Here is an 18511-nt window from a genome sequence, read left to right as displayed (position 1 = left end):
TCTTCAGCACCACTCCCCAGCCTTCTCACCATAACCAATTAACAACCTATCAATCTCCGCCTTAAATACCCCCAACCTGGCCTCCAAAGCTGCCTGTGCTAATTCCACAAATTCACCCACACTGGCTAAAGAAATTTCTCTGAGTTCAGTGAAGCGTCTCCCTCTGATCATCAACACTGTTCAGGGTTTTGCATTTAACAGTGTACTGTCTCATACATTCGACCTACCGAGCTGCCAAGATGATCATCACTAATCAAATCTCACTGATATTTCTCAGGTCCTGTTGAATTTATTGTCAAGTGCACAAGTACGGGAAGGTACAGGGACAGAGAAACACTGACTTGTGGCAGTATCACAGGCAAGTACATTCAGATAACACACGGAACACAAATTGTACGATTCTCTGTCAGTAACAAGATAGAAACATGTTTTACTTCATCCTGCTAATAGGACCAGAACAACAGGGGCTGAGCGGCAGCTCATCTCAGACGGTTCAGTGTGAAGGTCTCACAACCCGGACCGACCCCAGCAGATTCTGTGAAGGAAGCGAGGTGAGGCCGCCAGTTCGGGAAAGTTCATCCCCTCCCCCATCAGGTTTCACCGATCACCTTGTGTTTCTCTCTCCCTTCCCCACCCCCACCTTTTATTCTCCAGTCCTGCTGAAGGGTTTCGGCCAGTAGTGTCGACTGTATTCTTCCCCTATATGCTGTCCGACCTGCTGAGTTCCTCCAGCATTTTGTGCGCGTTGCTCGCATTTCCAGCTTCTGCAGATTTTCTCTTGTTTGAGTTCGGGAAAGTTAACTCACTCCCCAATGTCAGACCTCCCGCTCGGGACAGGCTTCAATACTCACCGAAGGAAAATTGTTGGTCTTGCCCCGCAGAGAAGAAACCCCTCCCGATGCCAATCCCACTGCTGACCCACTTCCACAACGAACGGAGTTTTGGGTTCAGTTCCCATCCGGTCCGACACAGAAGTCAGACACAAACAGGAACTGCGCAAGTCTCATTTAAATCATTTTATGTTTATAAGCACTAATTCGGTGACCAGTGGTGGGCCTCAGGAATCTATTCTGGGACCCTTACTTTTCATGATTTTTATAACTGATCTGGATGAGGAAGTGGAGGGAAGGATTAATAAGTTTGCTGATGACACAAAGGTTGGGGATGTTGTGCATAGTGTGGAGGGTTGTCAGAGGTTACAACGGGACATTGATAGAATGCAAAACCTGGCTGAGAAGTGGCAGATGGAGTTCAACCCAAAGAAGTGTGAGGTGGTTCATTTTGGTAGGTCAAATATGATGGCAGAATATAGTATTAATGGTAAGACTCTTGGCAGTGTGGAGGATCAGAGGGATTTTGGGGTCCAAGTCCACAGGATGCTCAAAGCAGCTGTGCAGGTTGACCCTGTGGTTAAGAAGGCATACGGTGTATTGGCCTTCATCAATTGTGGAGTTGAATTTAGGAGCCAAGAGGTAATATTGCAGCTATATAGGACCCTGATCAGACCCCACTTGGAGTACTGTGCTCAGTTCTGTTCTCCTCACTACAGGAAGGACGTGGAAACCATAGAAAAGGTGCAGAGGAGATTTACAAGGATGATGCCTGGATTGTGTAGCATGCCTTATGAGAATAGGTTGAGTGAATGCGGCCTATTCTCCTTGGAGCGATGGAGGATGAGGTGACCTGATAGAGGTGTATAACATGATGAGAGGCATTGATGGTGTGGATAGACAGAGGTTTTCTCCCATGGCTGAAATGGCTAGCACAAGGCGGCACAGTTTTAATTGCTTGGAAGAGGAGATGTCAGGGGTAAGTTTTTTTTTTCACGTAGAGAGTACTGAGTGCGTGGACTGGGCTGCCAGCGGCGGCGGTGGAGGTGGATACAATAGGGTCTTTAAAGAGACCCCTGGAGAGGTACATGGAGCTCAGAAGAATAGAGGGCTATGGTTAACCCAGGGTAATTTCTAAGATACGGAGATGTTCAGCCCATTATTGTGAGTCAAAGGGCCGTATTCTACTGTAGTTTTTCTATGTTTCTAATTTCTATTCACATTCCTCTGGCCTCACTGGACAGGAACACTGAAACATCAGGTGAGAAAAAGCCCCTCGTCCCTGACCAAACCATCAGCAAGATGGCGGATGCTTTCCGATCTCAGCCTCATGTTTCTGCCCAATCCTCATTTCCTCAATCCCTTCGCTCTCCACACATCTGCCGGCCTCTGTTTTATGTGGGGACGATCACCGAGTCTTCACCGTCCTCTGTGGAGGGGATTTACAGACATTCACCACTCTCGGAGTGGAGACGTTTCCCCTCATCTCAGTACCGGACAGTCCACCCCCTTTTTCAGAGACTGGGATCCCTGGTTCAACCGATCATGATGTTGTGCATTTCAATGTGTTCACCTCTCAGTCCTCGATTCTCCAAATGAAAGGGTTATCGCATTTGATCTTTCTTCACATGATGACCCCACCACCCCAGGGATCAGTCTGGTGAATCTTCCTTGCACTCTCTATAACAAATACTCTCTGACCTCTTTGTTGATCCTCTATGGAATTAATTCCCATCTTCTGCAGCCCTGTGATGCCCCAACCACTCACCTCCCACCCCTGTCACTATCAGCACCTTCCCACCTCCCCCCTCACCTGGATCCACCTCTCTCTCCCCAGCTCTTGCCCCATCCCCACCCCTCAACTCTTTTCTCTGACTATTTCCCATCCACTCTCAGTCCAGAGGGAGGGTCTCGGCCCGAAATGTTGACGATCCATTTCCCTCCACAGATGCTGCCCGACCCACTGAGTTCCTCCGGCAGTTTGTTCTTTGGTCTGTATAACCCATGTTAGTATGGGGAGGGGGATTTTACACCATATTCCAGGTACAATCTCAACAAAGCCCAAATAACTGTTAAGGTCATTTTCATTCTTATACCCTATAACTCTTGCAATAAATACAATGTACCTTGGACCTCCCTCCCTACCCTCTACACCTCAGTCCATCTCCATTGAATCACACTTAGGATTTTGGTTTGTCCTACAGAAGTGGGTGATCTCACATTTCCCACATTGGGCTCCAGCTGACCTGTTGTTCCCACTCACTTATTTTGCCTCCGTAACCCCGAAACCTTTTGACAAGAGACACAGAACATAGAACAGTACAGCACAGGAACAGGCCATTTGGCCCACAATGTTGTGCTCAAACTATTCAGTTAATCAAATTGCCAACTAAACTAATCCCTTCTGCCTACACAATTTTCCCTCACATTCATGTGTCTATCTAAACATCTCTGAAATGTCCCCAATATATCTGCCGCTACCATCACCCCAGGCGGCACATTCCAGCAACCCACCACTCTGTGTGGAAAAAAAAATCCCCTTAACATCTTCTTTCAAACTACCCCTCTCACTGCAAATGCATGCATCTTGATTTAGACATTTCTACCCCGGGTAAAAGGGGAGGATCTGGTCCAGTGGATCATACAGCTCAGCTCGCATGTCCTTTCAAGATTATATTAATATTAATATAATGTTCATATTAATTACCATTTATTAATTAATCACATTGTTGTGAATATTAATATTCATATTTACTAATTCATATTGATATTCATATTAATTACAGTCTAATCTTACTGTTAACATTGTGTTTATTACAAAGTCCCAGAGTCTGGGACATCTGCCACCAGCGAGTGCAGATTGGGAAGGGGGAGGCGGTGTCAGTGACCTCTGCACCAGAGAAGGACACGGGTTTGTACAGCCTCCTGTGAGATACAAATGTCCACACAGTGGACTCAGATCTGGTGGCATATCTGGAGTTGCCGAATCTTACTGTTAAATGGGATCTTGCCCAGCACAACTGGACATCAGGCTAACAGGAATAAAATACTTTAATATGAAATTGAAAGCAAAGTGCTGGAAACTCGGTACATTGTGGAAAGAGAAACACTGGAAGACCCAGTATCAGAACTGGGACTGTCCAAGATGCTGCCCGATCTGCTGAACGGTTCCAGCATTTTCTCTTTTTACTTTAAATGATGCACAACTATTGACTGATTACAAGATGTTTGTGACGGCCTGAACAAAGTTGCACAAATGCAATGTCCACATTGATTAGTTTTGTCTTCATTCCAACACAGGGTTAATACAGTCGACACTGTCAATGCTCACAACATCCTCCGCACCCCACTATCAAGCTGTTACATCTGCTCCCGAGGCCGCTGCTCTCTTTGAGGGTCAGTGACCAGAGAGCGAAAAAACTTCCACCATTCCGTGCAGGTCGTGGGCTATTCCTGGCAACAGAGGAAGAGGCTCTCCAAACATGACCAAAAAAGGAAATTACAGACTCAACTTTAAATGCTGAGTCTCCTTCTGACAAAGATTAACGCAGCGGTCATTTGGTAAATTGAAACTAAAACTGTAGTGACTGTCTTTACCGGACCTTGTGCTGCATTCAAGTACATTTGCTAATTATGTGTAACAAACACCGATTTCAGAAATAACTCAGTTCGGGGAAGTTACCGGGACTCACTGCCCAACATCAGACCTCCCGACCCGACACGGGCCTCAATACCCACCGATGGGAAACTGATTTCTCCCCCGGCTCCCCGCCCGAGGGGGCGAGGACCCCCTCCCTTTCTCTCCCGATCCCACAGATGAACCGCTTCAACAACAAACGGGATGAAAACAAATCACCGCCCACGCGGGGGCTGTGAGCACGAAGGGTGATCATTGTGTCATCAGAGCGGAGCGTCACCCCAGGGGGAAAATTCCAGCGACCGACCCAGCTGACTCCGTGGGGAACACAAACTCGACCCTCACATCTCTTTTAACCTACCCCCCCCCCCCACCCACTTATCTTAGACATTTCAACCCTGGGGAAAAAGATATTGTCTAACTGCTATATCGACATCTCTGAAATTCATACAAACGTCCATCCTGTCTCACCCCAGCCTGGGCCGCTCTGGAGAAAACAACACAAGTTTGTCCAGCCTCTCGTTATAGCTCATGCCCTCTAATCCAGGCAATGTCCTGGTAAACCTCTTCTGCGCCCTCTCCAAAGCCCCGACATCCTTCCGAGAATGGGGGCGACCAGAACTGTATGAAACACTCCAGATGTGGTCTAACCAGTTTTATAAAGCTGCAACACAACTTCCCGACTTTTGAACTCAATGCTTCAACTAATAAAGACAACCATGCCATTTGCCTTCTTAACCACCTGATCAATCTGTGCAGTATCTTTCAGGGAGCGATGAACTTCGAGTCTAAGATCCCTCTGATCATCAACACTGTTCAGGGTTTTGCATTTAACAGTGTACTGTCTCATACATTCGACCAACCGAGCTGCCAAGATGATCATCACTAATCAAATCTCACTGAGATTTCTCAGGTCCTGTTGAATTTATTGCCAAGTGCACAAGTGCACAAGAAGGTAGAGGGACAGAGAAACATTGACTTGTGGCAGCATCACAGGCAAGTACATTCAGATAACACACGGAACACAAATTGTTCAATTCTCTGTCAGTAACAATATGGAAACATGTTTCACTTCATCCTGCTAATAGGACCAGAACAACAGGGGCTGAGTGGCGGCTCATCTCAGACGGTTCGGTGTGAAGGTCTCACAACCCGGACCGACCCCGGCAGATTCTGTGAAGGAAGCGAGGCAAGGCCGCCAGTTCGGGAAAGTTCATCCCCTCCCCCTTCAGGTTTCACCGATCACCTTGTGTTTCTCTCTCCCTCCCCACCGCTACCTTTTATTCTCCAGTCCTGCCGAAGGGTTTCGGCCGCTAATGTCGACTGTACTCTTTTCCTGGATTCTGCCCGGCCTGCTGAGTTCCTCCAGCATTTTGTGCGCGTTGCTCGCGTTTCCAGCATCTGCAGATTTTCTTTGTTTGAGTTCGGGAAAGTTAACTCACCACCCAACGTCAGACCTCCCCGCTCGGGACAGGCTTCAATACTCACCGAAGGAAAATTGTTGGTGTTGACCCGCCGAATATAATCCGTCTCCGGCTCCCCGTCCAAGGGGGCGAGAACTCCCTCCCGATCCCGATCCCGATCCCTCTATCGACCCGCTTCCACACGGAACGAAAAAAACACTGCCTTTCCCGGGACTGTGAGCATGCGCAATGTGCTTATTGATCAACAAGCGGTGGGCGGGGCCTCGGAATCAAACCCGCAAATGTTGCTGCCGATCTGAGGTAAACGCGATCACATGACGCTGAAGGGTCCCACGTGATCCGGTGACTGTTCCTCGCCCTTCATATACTGCCGTACCCACCGCCGCATTTCTCACATTATTTAATTATTTCCCTATTTACAACAGATACGTATTTAGTTTTTCCCTCCATATCTTCCTCAATCCTTTTCCCTCCATCCCCAGGTCACAGAGTTAGAGTTTCGATTCCCATCCCATCCCGACACACATTTCAGACCCACACAGGAAATGTGCAGGTTTCATTTAAATCAGTCTATGATTATAAACACTCATTCCTCTTCACATTCCTCCGGGATCACCGGACAGGAACACTGAAACAGCAGGAGGTGGCCATTCAGCCCCTCTAACCATCAGCAAGATGGTGCATGCTCTCCCGTCTCATCCACATGTTTCTGCATGATCCTCATTTCCTCGATCACTTCGGTCTCCACACATCTGCCGGATTCTGTTTTACGTGAGGACGATCACTGAGTCTTCATTGACATCTGTGGTGTGGATTGACAAACATTCACCACCCTCGGAGTGGAGACATTTCCCCTCATCTCAGTCCCGGACAGTCCACCCCCTTTTTCAGAGACTGAAATCCCTGGTTCAATCGGTAATGATGTTGTGCATTTCAATGTGTTCACCTCTCAGTCCTCGATTCTCCAAATTAAAGAGTTATCACATTTGATCTTTCTTCATATGATGATCTCACCACTCCAGGGATCAGTCTGGTGAATCTTCATTGCACTCTCTATAACAAATACTCTCTAACCTCTTTGTTAATCCTCTATGGAATTAATATCCATCTTCTGCAGCCCCGTGTTGCCCTAACTACTCACCTCCCACCCCTGTCGATATTTCCACCTTCCCACCTCCCCCTCACCTGGATCCACTTCTCATTCCCCAGCTCTTGCCCCATCTCCAACCCTCACCTCTTTTCTCTTACTATTTCCTGTCCACTCTCTGTCCAGAGGAAGGGTCTCGGCCCGAAATGTTTCCACAGATGCTGCCTGACCAACTGAGTCCTCCGGCAGTTTGTCCTTTGGTCTGTGTAACCCGTGTTAGTATGGGGAGCGGGATTTTACACCATATTCCAGGTACAATCTCAATAAAGCACAAATAATTGTCACTTTGCCCGGACCATTGGCCCCGCTTGCAGGGCAACAGTCTGCCGGTGTTTGCCCCCAACGTGGTGAATCCCTCTGCTTGACAACCCCGTGGGCTCATACATTTCCACAGATGAGCCCCTCCTGTCCCCACCGGGACAAACATCCTGTCCGCCCCGTCTCACACCATCTTCATCCTTTCAATAAAATCTTGCCTCTCCCTCCCCGGGGAACCGGCATCAAACCGACGGGCCGAGCGGTCTCCTCCTACCTCTCAGCGATACATCAGCCTCCGGCCTCAGGAGACGCTTCACAAACGCCCCAGCTTCCCTCGGAGGGAAATGGAAATAAATGAAAAAACAGTTAATTTATTTGGGATTTTTTTCCGCTCTGACGAGTGTTCGGCTCCACAGCGGGAGACGAACTCAGCCGGGATAACGCCCTCTCCGCTGGTCCGCCTCCTCTATTGGGTGTAACCAGTGACTAACATTCCTGCGCACCAATGGCAATAGGGCAGCTCCTGCAGCGTGGGCAGTCGGCGGTGGGGGAAGGGCTGGTCACGCGAATAGTAGTTCAGCCGTTAAACCGATAATGCTGGAGCTCACCAGCGCGTGGGTGACGTAAGACACCGCGCACGTGAGGACAGATCCCGGTGTGGGGAGCCCATGTGTGACGCCAAGTGCGTGAGTGAGCCTGTGTGACGTCACTTGTGGGGGAGTACTCCTATTTAAAAACACATAAATGAAATGTTGCTTTTCTGCCCAGCGTGCGCGCTCTTCAATGATGATTGGTTCTTTGATATCATTCCACAAGATAGCTGTTCTGTCTCCAGATTCATAGATTATACTGCATTGGTCTCTGCAGTCTGGATCCTCTATACAGTATCGAAGATTCCCAAAATCTTTGAAAGGCTGTTTCTCTGAAATTCCCCAATCGTCACTAATATCCATGAACTTATCAAAGTCTGTGAAGAAATTGACACGAAAGGTATGCTGTTTGTCTAATTTGCATCCATTTGCATTTTTTTTTACCGCATCCACAGCAAAAGCTGGTGAACTGTATTCCAAGAAAATGTACCCTATAGTCTTCCATCTGTTTCTGAGTAAAATTCATTTGTAATATCCCCAAACTTTGAAAAGATCTTCTGGATAACATTTCGACGTTTCTCTAGCCGATCTGGTCCAACTTGTGGTACATTATCCACAAAAATAACATAATCTATTCCATCAGCTTCTAGAGGTTGATCGTTTAAAACATCACCCCGCAATTCCTCGTCGGAGATAGCATCATCCACGAAGCCTTCGGGATCACTGAAACCTTCCTCTTGCTCCTCCAACTCCTCCAACGTTTAGAGCCCCGTGGAGCTGTTGACACTGATGAGCTGGATGATTGGGAGGAAGAGACAGTTGATTTTATTTCTGACAGAAGGAATTATCCCTACTGGAGATCAGGAGTAGTCTTATACAGTGCCACCATATTTTTCAGCGAAGCTGAATTCTCCTGTGTCACCTGGAAGTTCAATGTGCTCCACTCTGCAAAGATCATCACAGTGCCTTTTCCTGTATCACTCTCCGTGGTGCTGATGAAGACGCTGCCTTCACTTTTACTAATTGTGAATAAATTCCACTAATTAGCAGCAGCTCAGCAGTTCACTTTGTGCAGCTATCACTAGTCACTGTGGAAGCTGTCATTGGTTTAAGTAAGTATATTATTGAGGCACTCTTTCCCGTAGCCATGGGCTATTTTTACATCCATGGTAAGTTAACATTGTATTTTGTACGGAGGATTATTGAGACTACAAAGAGAATTATTACGTATTTTACTGTCCAGACTGGACTGTATCCTCCTCCATTCATCAAATGGGATAAAATAAACCTTAGTAACACAAAAAAAAAAACACGTAAATGGAAGTTTCTTATGATTTCGGTGGGACAGCAACATTAATCACGGGTTTCATCACGGAATCCAGTGTTGTGGGATGTAAGGTCCCCTGTTATGTGTCCGGCTGTGCCGTGTTGTTGGTGGAGTGGGCAGCGTGGTGTTTGTCTCGATTCGGGTCACAGCACCAGAATTGCCAGCGGGGTCCACACACAGTGTATTAGTCAACAGAAAACCTCCCGTCCCTGCAGTCTTTGTCTCCTGGTAAACTCAGCACCCTGACAGTGTGGACCATAGATACCCTTTCCTCTCAGAGTCAGGGAATCACTCAGACAGCTGATCGCTGAGAGGAATTATATTTATTGGTCATTAAAGTCCGCCCAGATTCGTTTGGAAGGATTTGATGTGGAGCTCGGGGTGTCACAGTGAAAGGGCCGGACGACCGAACTCTCTCTGTTGTCCAATCAACCTTCCAGGTGAGGCGACACTTCACCTGTGAATCTTCCGGGGTCGCCCGTTATGTCCCGATGCTCCCGATGCGGCCGCTTCCACACTGGTGACACCGGCTCCTCCGCAGTTGTGCGGGGTAGGGTTGTTTTTTTACCGGGTGTGGATATTTTTCTTCCTTTTGTGCGGAGGGGTGGGTTTCGGGGTTGACGATCGGGATGCCGTTCTTTTTTTATGCGGGGGGTTGGGGTGGGAGTTTCATTTTTTTTCTCTCTGATCGACTTTCTTGTTCGTGGTTCTCTGGAGAAGAAGAAAAAACTCAGCGTTATTTATATATACCTGCTTTGATAATAAACTAACCTTTGAACTATCCGCTCCGAGCGGGACTTCCCGGTGTCCAAACATTTCAATTCCGATTCCCATTCCCGTTCCGACCTGTCAGCCCATCTTGTGCCAAGATGAGGCCACCATCAGTGTTCAAGATCAGAACCTTATGTTCCGTCTAGGTACCCCCCACCCCCACCCCCGCCTTCGAACCTGATGGCATGAATATAGATTTCTCCTTCCGGTGAACAAATTTCCCTCACACCCCTCCCTCCCTCTCTGACTTTTCACGTCCTCTCACCTGCTTATCTCTGCTCTCTGGGTCCACTGCTCCATATCTTTCTCCTATTCTCCACTCTCCTCTCCTATTAGACTCTATTTTCTTCTGCTCTTGAGCTTTCCCACCTACCTGGCTTCACCTGTCACCTTCCAGCGAGACATTTCCTCGCCCGCCCCGATTTTATTCAGATATTTCTCCCATCCCGTCTCAGTCCTGAAGGAGGGTTCAACTGGAAACGTCGACTGTTGACTCTTTACGATAGATGCTGCTCGGCCTGCTGAGTTCCGCCAGCATTTTGTTTGTGTTGCTCTGAATTTCCAGCATCTGCAGACTTCGTCGTGTTTGTGATTTCCCTCTCCGTTGTCCCTCCGGCCTCCAGCCACTGGTGGCGCTGTGCAGACCTCTGTCCACCGGTGTTGCTTCGGAGTTCCTCCTGCTAAACGCAGGCGCGGCGTTTTCCTATTCGGGCAGCGGTGAGTAAGGGGCTGATCCCGGGGTTGTGTAAATCGGGGCCGACTGCAGAGGGAAAGGCCTGGGATCGAGCTCGGCCAGACGGCTGGAAGCTCCGGGCTCTCCAGTCCCGCAACCCCGGTTTTAGCTTTGCGCCCGAACCCTGTGGGATCGGTAAGTTGTGGTTCCCCGAGCCGGAAGGATGCTTGGAACGAAGGGGATCTGTCTGTGTGTGTGGATAGAGCTGATAGGTGGATGTATAGGTGAGGGGTGAGTGGTCGGATGAGGGATGTGGGAGTAGAGGGGTGATCGGACGTTCTGTAACCCGGGGAAGAGAGGTCCCGGGACAAAATAAGTTGTTAACTAGGGAGAATCTGGGCAATTGAATGAGCCAATTGGCGTGTCCTTTCAGAAAGCAGCAATTCTCTGTTCATATTAATTACTGTGTAATCCTGCTGTTAACATTGTGTTTGTTACAAAGCCCCAGAGTCTGGGAGCCCATGGGCTGCGACTGCAGATTGGGAAGCGGGAGGGGAGGGGGGAGGTCAGTGACCATTGCATCAGAGGAGGACACGGGGTTGTACAGATGGTTCGGATCTAGTGGGACATCCGGTGTTTGCAAAGGGAGGAAGAGTTTTAACCAGCGAAGCATGGTCAGAGGTGGAGGGGTACAGGAGCTGCCTGACAGATCGTTCTACAGTAATTTTATTTTTTTATAATCTCACAGATGGTGACTGAGGGAGAAGCTTGTTGCGGGAGGATACCCGGGGGTGAGCAGGCCAGACACGATATCAGGAGAGCGACAGTGATGTGATTTCCTGTGTCACGGGTATAGACAGTCGTCGCGAGTGAGGGGTTTGTGTGGAGATGCAGCTTCCCTGGAGGTGGAGGAAAGAGGACACACCAACAGGTGGAACCAGCTGTGGGAAGACATGGTTTGTCAGGTCTGACGATGAGCTGAATGTACCATAACCTTCAGACTGAATCAGAAAACCATTCTGAGGGTATTTGAAATGTCAGTAGACAATAGACAATAGGTGCAGAAGTAGACCATTCGGCCCTTCGAGCCTGCACCGCCATTCTGAGATCATGGCTGATCATCTACTCTCAATACCCGGTTCCTGCCTTGTCCCCATATCCCTTGATTCCCCTATCCATAAGATACCTATCCAGCTCCTTCTTGAAAGCATCCAGAGAATTGGTCTCCACTGCCTTCTGAGGCAGTGCATTCCACACCCCCACAACTCTCTGGGAGAAGAAGTTTTTCCTTAACTCTGTCCTAAATGACCAACCCCTTATTCATAAAGCATGCCCTCTGGTACTGGACTCTCCCAGCATCTGGGACATATTTCCTGCCTCTATCTTGTCCAATCCCTTAATAATCTTATATGTTGCAATCAGATCCCCTCTCAATCTCCTTAATTCCAGCGTGTATAAGCCCAGTCTCTCTAACCTCTCTGCGTAAGACGGTCCGGACATCCCAGGAATTAACCTCGTGAATCTACGCTGCATTTCCTCTGCAGCCAGGATGTCCTTCCTTAACCCTGGAGACCAAAACTGTACACAATACTCCAGGTGTGGTCTCACCAGGGCCCTGTACAAATGCAAGAGGATTTCCTTGCTCTTGTACTCTTGTGCAGGAAGGGGTTGGCAAATTATCTGAACGTCATGAAGGTATGACTGAATTTGGTGGCGGGAGAATGTAGGGCTTTCAGTACCATTACCTGTGGGGTTAACTGTTCAGGCTAACAAAATGGATTCTCTGTCTTGGTATAATGAAATGGCTTCTCTGAAACGTTATTTAATGCTTTAATGGGTTTCTGTGTCTGGTAATAAAGGCCAACATTCCATTAGCCTTCTTCACTTCCTGCTGCACTTGCTCATTCACCTTCAGTGACTGATGAACAAGGACTCCGAGATCTCTTTGTATTACTCCCTTACCCAACTCTATACTATTCAGATAATAATCTGCCTTCCTGTTCTTACTCCCAAAGTGGATAACCTCACACTTATTCACATTAAACGCCATCTGCCAAGTATCTGCCTACTCACCCAGCCTATCCAAGTCACCCTGAATTCTCCTAACATCCTCATCACATGTCACACTGCCACCCAGCTTAGTATCATCAGCAAATTTGCTGATGTTATTTTCTATGCCTTCATCCAAATCGTTAACGTAAATGGTAAACAGCTGTGGGCCCAATACCGAGCCCTGTGGCACCCCACTAGTCACCACCTGCCATTCCGAGAAACCCATTCACCGCTACCCTTTGCTTTCTATCTGCCAACCAGTTTTCTATCCATGTCAATGCCTTCCCCCCGATGCCCTGAGCTTTGATTTTACCCACCAATCTTCTATGTGGGACCTTATCAAATGCCTTCTGAAAATCGAGGTACACTACATTCACTGTATCTCCCCCGTCTAACTTCCTGGTTACATCCTCGAAAAACTCCAACAGATTAGTCAAGCATGATTTACCCTTGGTAAATCCATGCTGGCTCGGCCCAATCCTATCACTGCTATCTAGATATGCCACTATTTCATCCTTAATAATGGACTCTAGCATCTTCCCCACCACCGATGTCAGGCTGACAGGTCGATAGTTCTCTGTTTTCTCCCTAACTCCTTTCTTAGAAAGTGGGATAACATTAGCCATTCTCCAATCCTCAGGAACTGATCCTGAATCTAAGGAACATTGGAGAATGATTACCAATGCATCCGCAATTTCCAGGGCCACCTCCTTTAGTACCCTAGGGTGCAGACCATCTGGACCTGGGGATTTGACAGCCTTCAGTCCCATCATTCTTCTCATCACCGTTTCCTTCCGAATGTCAATCTGTTTCATTTCCTCTGTTACCCTATGTCCTTGGCCCATCCATACATCTGGGAGATTGCTTGTGTCTTCCTAAGTGAAAACAGATCTAAAGTACTCATTAAATTCTTCTGCCATTTCTCTGTTTCCCATAACAATTTCACCCAATTCATTTTTCAAGGGCCCAACATTGTTCTTAACTATCTTCCTTCTCTTCACATGCCTAAAAAAGCTTTTGCTATCTTCCTTTATATTCCCGACTAGCTTGCGTTCGTACCTCATTTTTTCTCCCCGTATTGTCTTTTTAGTTAAGTTCTGTTGTTCCTTAAAAACTTCCCAATCATCTGTCCTCCCACTCACCTTAGCTCTGTCATATTTCCTTTTTTTAATGCGATGCAATCTCTGACTTCCTTTGTCAACCACTGAGGCCCCTTTCCCCCCTTTGAATCCTTCCTTCTCTGGGGGATGAACTGATTTTGCACCTTGTGCATTATTCCCAAGAATACCTGCCACTGCTGTTCCACTGTCTTTTCTGCTAGGCTATCCGTCCAGGCAACTTTGGCCAGCTCCTCCCTCGTGGATCCATAGTTTCCCCTGTTCATCTGCAACACTAACACCTCCGAGCTGCCCTTATCCTTCTCAAATTGCAGATAAAAGCTTATCATATTGTGATCACTACCTCCTAATGGCTCCATTACTGCAAGATCGCTTATCAAATCCTGTTCATAACATGTCAGAAGCAGGGGAGATGTGATCCCATGTCTCCATCAGACCCTCAGTGAGATGGTTCCAGTTATAACGTGCAGGGATGAAAGCACAGTGTTCGGGGTCTGATTTAATCACTGATTCTTGCATAGTGAGAGGGTTAGTTTTGCTGTAGGGCAGCAACATTAATGGAAGAAGACACAGGAACTTCATCAATTGCCAGTTGTTTAGATAGATAGATAGATAGATAGATAGATAGATAGATAGATAGATACTTTATTCATCCCCATGGGGAAATTCAACATTTTTTTCCAATGTCCCATACACTTGTTGTAGCAAAAAAAAACTAATTACATACATATTCACTCAGTAATAATATATGCATCTAAATCACTAACTCAAAAAAAAGCATTAATAATAGCTTTAAAAAAAAAGTTCTTAAGTCCTGGCAGTTGAATTGTAAAGCCTAATGGCATTGGGGAGTATTGACCTCTTCATCCTGTCTGAGGAGCATTGCATCGATAGTAACCTGTCGCTGAAACTGCTTCTCTGTCTCTGGATGGTGCTATGTAGAGGATGTTCAGGGTTTTCCATAATTGACCGTAGCCTACTCAGCGCCCTTCGCTCAGCTACCGATGTTAAACTCTCCAGTACTTTGCCCACGACAGAGCCCGCCTTCTTAACCAGCTTATTAAGACGTGAGGCGTCCTTCTTCTTAATACTTCCTCCCCAACACGCCACCACAAAGAAGAGGGCGCTCTCAACAACTGACCTATAGAACATCTTCAGCATCTCACTGCAGACATTGAATGACGCCAACCTTCTAAGGAAGTACAGTCGACTCTGTGCCTTCCTGCACAAGGCATCTGTGTTGGCAGTCCAGTCCAGCTTTTCGTCTAACTGTACTCCCAGATACTTGTAGGTCTTAACCTGCTCCACACATTCTCCATTAATGATCACTGGCTCCATATGAGGCCTAGATCTCCTAAAGTCCACCACCATCTCCTTGGTCTTGGTGATATTGAGACGCAGGTAGTTTGAGTTGCACCATATCACAAAGTCCTGTATCAGTTTCCTATACTCCTCCTCCTGTCCATTCCTGACACACCCCACTATGGCCGTGTCATCAGCGAACTTCTGCACATGGCAGGACTCCGAGTTATATTGGAAGTCTGATGTGTACAGGGTGAACAGGACCGGAGAGAGTACGGTTCCCTGTGGCGCTCCCGTGCTACTGACCACCGTGTCAGACCTACAGTCTCCCAACCGCACATACTGAGGCCTCTCTGTCAAGTAGTCCACTATCCAATCCACAATGTGAGAGTCTACTCCCATCTCCGTTAGTTTGTGCTTTAAGATCTTGGGCTGGATGGTGTTAAAGGCACTAGAGAAGTCAAGGAATGTAATCCTCACAGCACAACTGACCCCATCTAGGTGAGAGAGAGATTTGTGCAACAAATACGTGATAGCATCCTCCACTCCCACCTTCTCCTTATATGCAAACTGAAGCGGATCCCGGGCATGCCTGGTTTGTGGCCTCAGATTCTGTATTATCAGCCGCTCCATGGTCTTCATCACATGCGACGTCAAGGCAACAGGTCTGAAGTCATTCAACTCCTTTGGTTGTGGTTTCTTCAGTACCGGGACAATACAGGATGTTTTCCACTGTCTGGGTACTCTTCTCTGATCTAGACTCTTGTTGAGGATGCGCTGTAGTGGTTCTCCCAGTTCAGTCGCACAGGCCCTCAGTACTCGTGGGGAAACTCCATCCGGTCCAGCCGCCTTGCTTGTACAGATCTTCCTCAGCTGACCTTCCACCTGTGCAGCCGTAATCCTGGGCGTGGGCCAGGTCTCCTGTGAGTGGCTATTTTCCTGTGAGGGAAGTAAGCCTGGTGCGGAGTTCTGCGGTGAGGGTGAGATTGTGCTGTCGAACCTATTGAAGAAGGTGTTCAGCTGGTTCGCTTTCTCCACATCTCCACTTATGTTTGCCCCCCTCTTTGCACCACATCCAGTGATGATCTCTGAAGTGACCAATCTCTATGCTACCTTGACAGAAACAGATATTCCCAGTGGTGACAAAGGGGTGCAGTCTGGTTTATTTCAGGTTGGTGAGGGGTGTGGAGTTTTGAAATCAATGCCTTGCGGTGCCACCATCGTTAATTTAGCATGTCCGGAGTGGTGGATCACACAGCACGGAAACAGGCCTTTGGCCGGCCATACCTGTTCTGACCATCCACTCACTGTCTACGCTGGTCCCATTTCTCAGCACTTGGTTCACAGCTGACTGTACCTCGGCAGTTTCAATGCTCATCCACTTCGTAAATGTTGTGAAGGGACCTGCCTCCACCACCACCTCGGGCAGTGTGTTCCAGATTTCAGCTACCCTCTGAGTGAGAAATCTCCTCCTCAGATCCCTCTAAACCTCTTCATCCTCTGCTTAAATCTATGCCCTCTGATGGTGACACCTCTGTCCCAGGATCGGCGCCGATATGGGCATCAGTGAGGCCTTTGATAAGGTTCACATGCTAAGTTGATCTGGAAAGTCAGACCACACGGGATCCAGGGAGAGCTGGCTCACTGGATGCACAGTTGTCTTGATGGTAGGAAGCAGAGAGTGATGGTGGGAGGCTGTATGGGCTGTGGGGGCCTAGTGAGGTTACCTAGGGTTACACCCCATTGCTCTCTGTGACTCTAGTAATATGGTGATTTGTAACTTCCACATCAGTACTTTGCTGTTTATGACTGAACCCAGAAATTTACCCAAACAAGAATTGTAAGACTCTTGGCCGGTTACAAAAAGCATTTATAAGCTGTGATAGATAGATAGATAGATAGATAGATAGATAGATAGATAGATAGATAGATAGATAGATAGATAGATAGATAGATAGATAGATAGATAGATAGATAGATAGATAGATAGATAGATAGATAGATAGATAGATAGATAGATAGATAGATAGATAGATAGATAGATAGATAGATAGATAGATAGATAGATAGATACTTTATTCATTCCCATGGGGAAATTCAACCTTTTTTCCAATGTCCCATACACTTGTTGTAGCAAAACCTAATTACATACAATACTTAACTCAGTAATAATATGATATGCATCTAAATCACTAACTCAAAAAGCATTAATAATAGCTTGAAAAAAAAGTTCTTAAGTCCTGGCGGTAGAATTGTAAAGCCTAATGGCATTGGGGAGTATTGACCTCTTCATCCTGTCTGAGGAGCATTGCATCGATAGTAACCTGTTGCTGAAACTGCATAGAAACCCATAGAACCTCAACACCAACTAGCGTTTTGCCAGAGCAACGCAGACACACGAACTCACAAGTAAAAATGCTCACAACGACATAGGCCACTTGCGTGGGCTACTGTGTATGCTACACTGTATCGTCTACACAGAGGGATAATTCAGGCTTGAGTCTGTGAACGGCCTCTCCCCAGTGTGAACTGACCAGTGTGCTTGTAGGTGGGCTGACTGAGTGAATCCCTTCCCACAGTCTGAGCAGCTGAATGGCCTTGCCCAGTGTGAACTCGCTGATGTACCTTCAGTTGGGATGACTGAGTGAATCCCTTCCCACAGTCTGAGCATGTGAACGGCCTCTCTCCAGTGCGAACTCGCTGATGTACCTTCAGTTGGGATGACTGAGTGAATCCCTTCCCACAGTTTGAGCAGGTGAACGGCCTCTCTCCAGTGTGAACTCGCTGATGTACCTTCAGTTGAGATGACTGAGTGAATCTCTTCCCACAGTCTGAGCAGGTGAATGGCCGCTCCCCAGTGTGAACTCGCTGGTGTGCCAATAGGTGAGATGTCCGAGTGAATCCCTTACTACAGTCTGAACAGGTGAATGGCCGCTCCCCAGTGTGAACTCGCTGGTGTGCCAATAGGTGAGATGGCCGAGTGAATCCCTTACCACAGTCTGAATAGGTGAATGGTCGCTCCCCTGTGTGAACTCGCTGGTGTGCCAATAGGTTGGATGACTGAGTGAATCCCTTCCCACAGTCTGAGCATGTGAATGGCCGCTCCCCTGTGTGAACTCTCTGATGTACCTTCACTTCAGGTGAACAAGTGAATCCCTTCCCACAGACGGAGCAGGTGAATGTCCGCTCCCCAGTGGGATCTCGTTGGTGAGCCATTAGGTGAGATGACAAAGTGAATCCCTACCCACAGTCTGAGCATCTGAACGGCTGTTCCCCAGTGTGAACTCTCTGATGTACCTTCACTTCAGGTGAACAAGTGAATCCCTTCCCACAGACGGAGCAGGTGAATGGCCGCTCCCCAGTGGGAACTCGTTGGTGAGCC

At 47.6% G+C, this 18511-nt stretch overlaps 2 protein-coding genes across 2 annotated transcripts in view; both read right to left on the bottom strand.

Annotated features, from left to right (window-relative positions):
- LOC140723010 (uncharacterized) overlaps positions 1 to 4661 on the bottom strand; it is a 28503-nt gene extending 23842 nt beyond the window's left edge. Inside the window, exon 1 of the mRNA XM_073037641.1 lies at positions 4569 to 4661. The gene's annotated coding sequence lies outside the window, so the exon portion shown is untranslated. The remainder of the gene's footprint in view (positions 1 to 4568) is intronic.
- Positions 4662 to 17139: 12478 nt separating this feature from the next.
- LOC140723003 (uncharacterized) lies at positions 17140 to 18345 on the bottom strand. Its single transcript, XM_073037631.1, has 2 exons — positions 17839 to 18345; positions 17140 to 17754 (listed from the first exon to the last, which is right to left on the bottom strand). The coding sequence occupies exons 1-2, from the start codon at positions 18343 to 18345 to the stop codon at positions 17620 to 17622; spliced, it is 642 nt and encodes a 213-aa protein (XP_072893732.1). The 3' UTR covers positions 17140 to 17619.
- Positions 18346 to 18511: the final 166 nt, after the last annotated feature.

Source organism: Hemitrygon akajei, unplaced genomic scaffold, assembly GCF_048418815.1.
Source record: "Hemitrygon akajei unplaced genomic scaffold, sHemAka1.3 Scf000096, whole genome shotgun sequence".
In the NCBI taxonomy this organism is placed as follows: Eukaryota; Metazoa; Chordata; class Chondrichthyes; order Myliobatiformes; family Dasyatidae; genus Hemitrygon; species Hemitrygon akajei.
Note: the sequence above shows the minus strand (reverse complement) of the source record. Positions and strands in the feature narration are given on the sequence as shown.

What these genes read in the sequence shown, in the direction of transcription:
- LOC140723003 (XM_073037631.1), bottom strand. Translation starts at nt 18,345, where the DNA reads ATGGCTCACCAACGAGATCCCACTGGGGAGCGGACATTCACCTGCTCC. An exon ending in CTCAGTCATCCCAACTGAAG is followed by an intron (nt 17,755 to 17,838) that starts GTACATCAGCGA and finishes TCCCAACTGAAG; the next exon opens with GTACATCAGCGAGTTCACAC.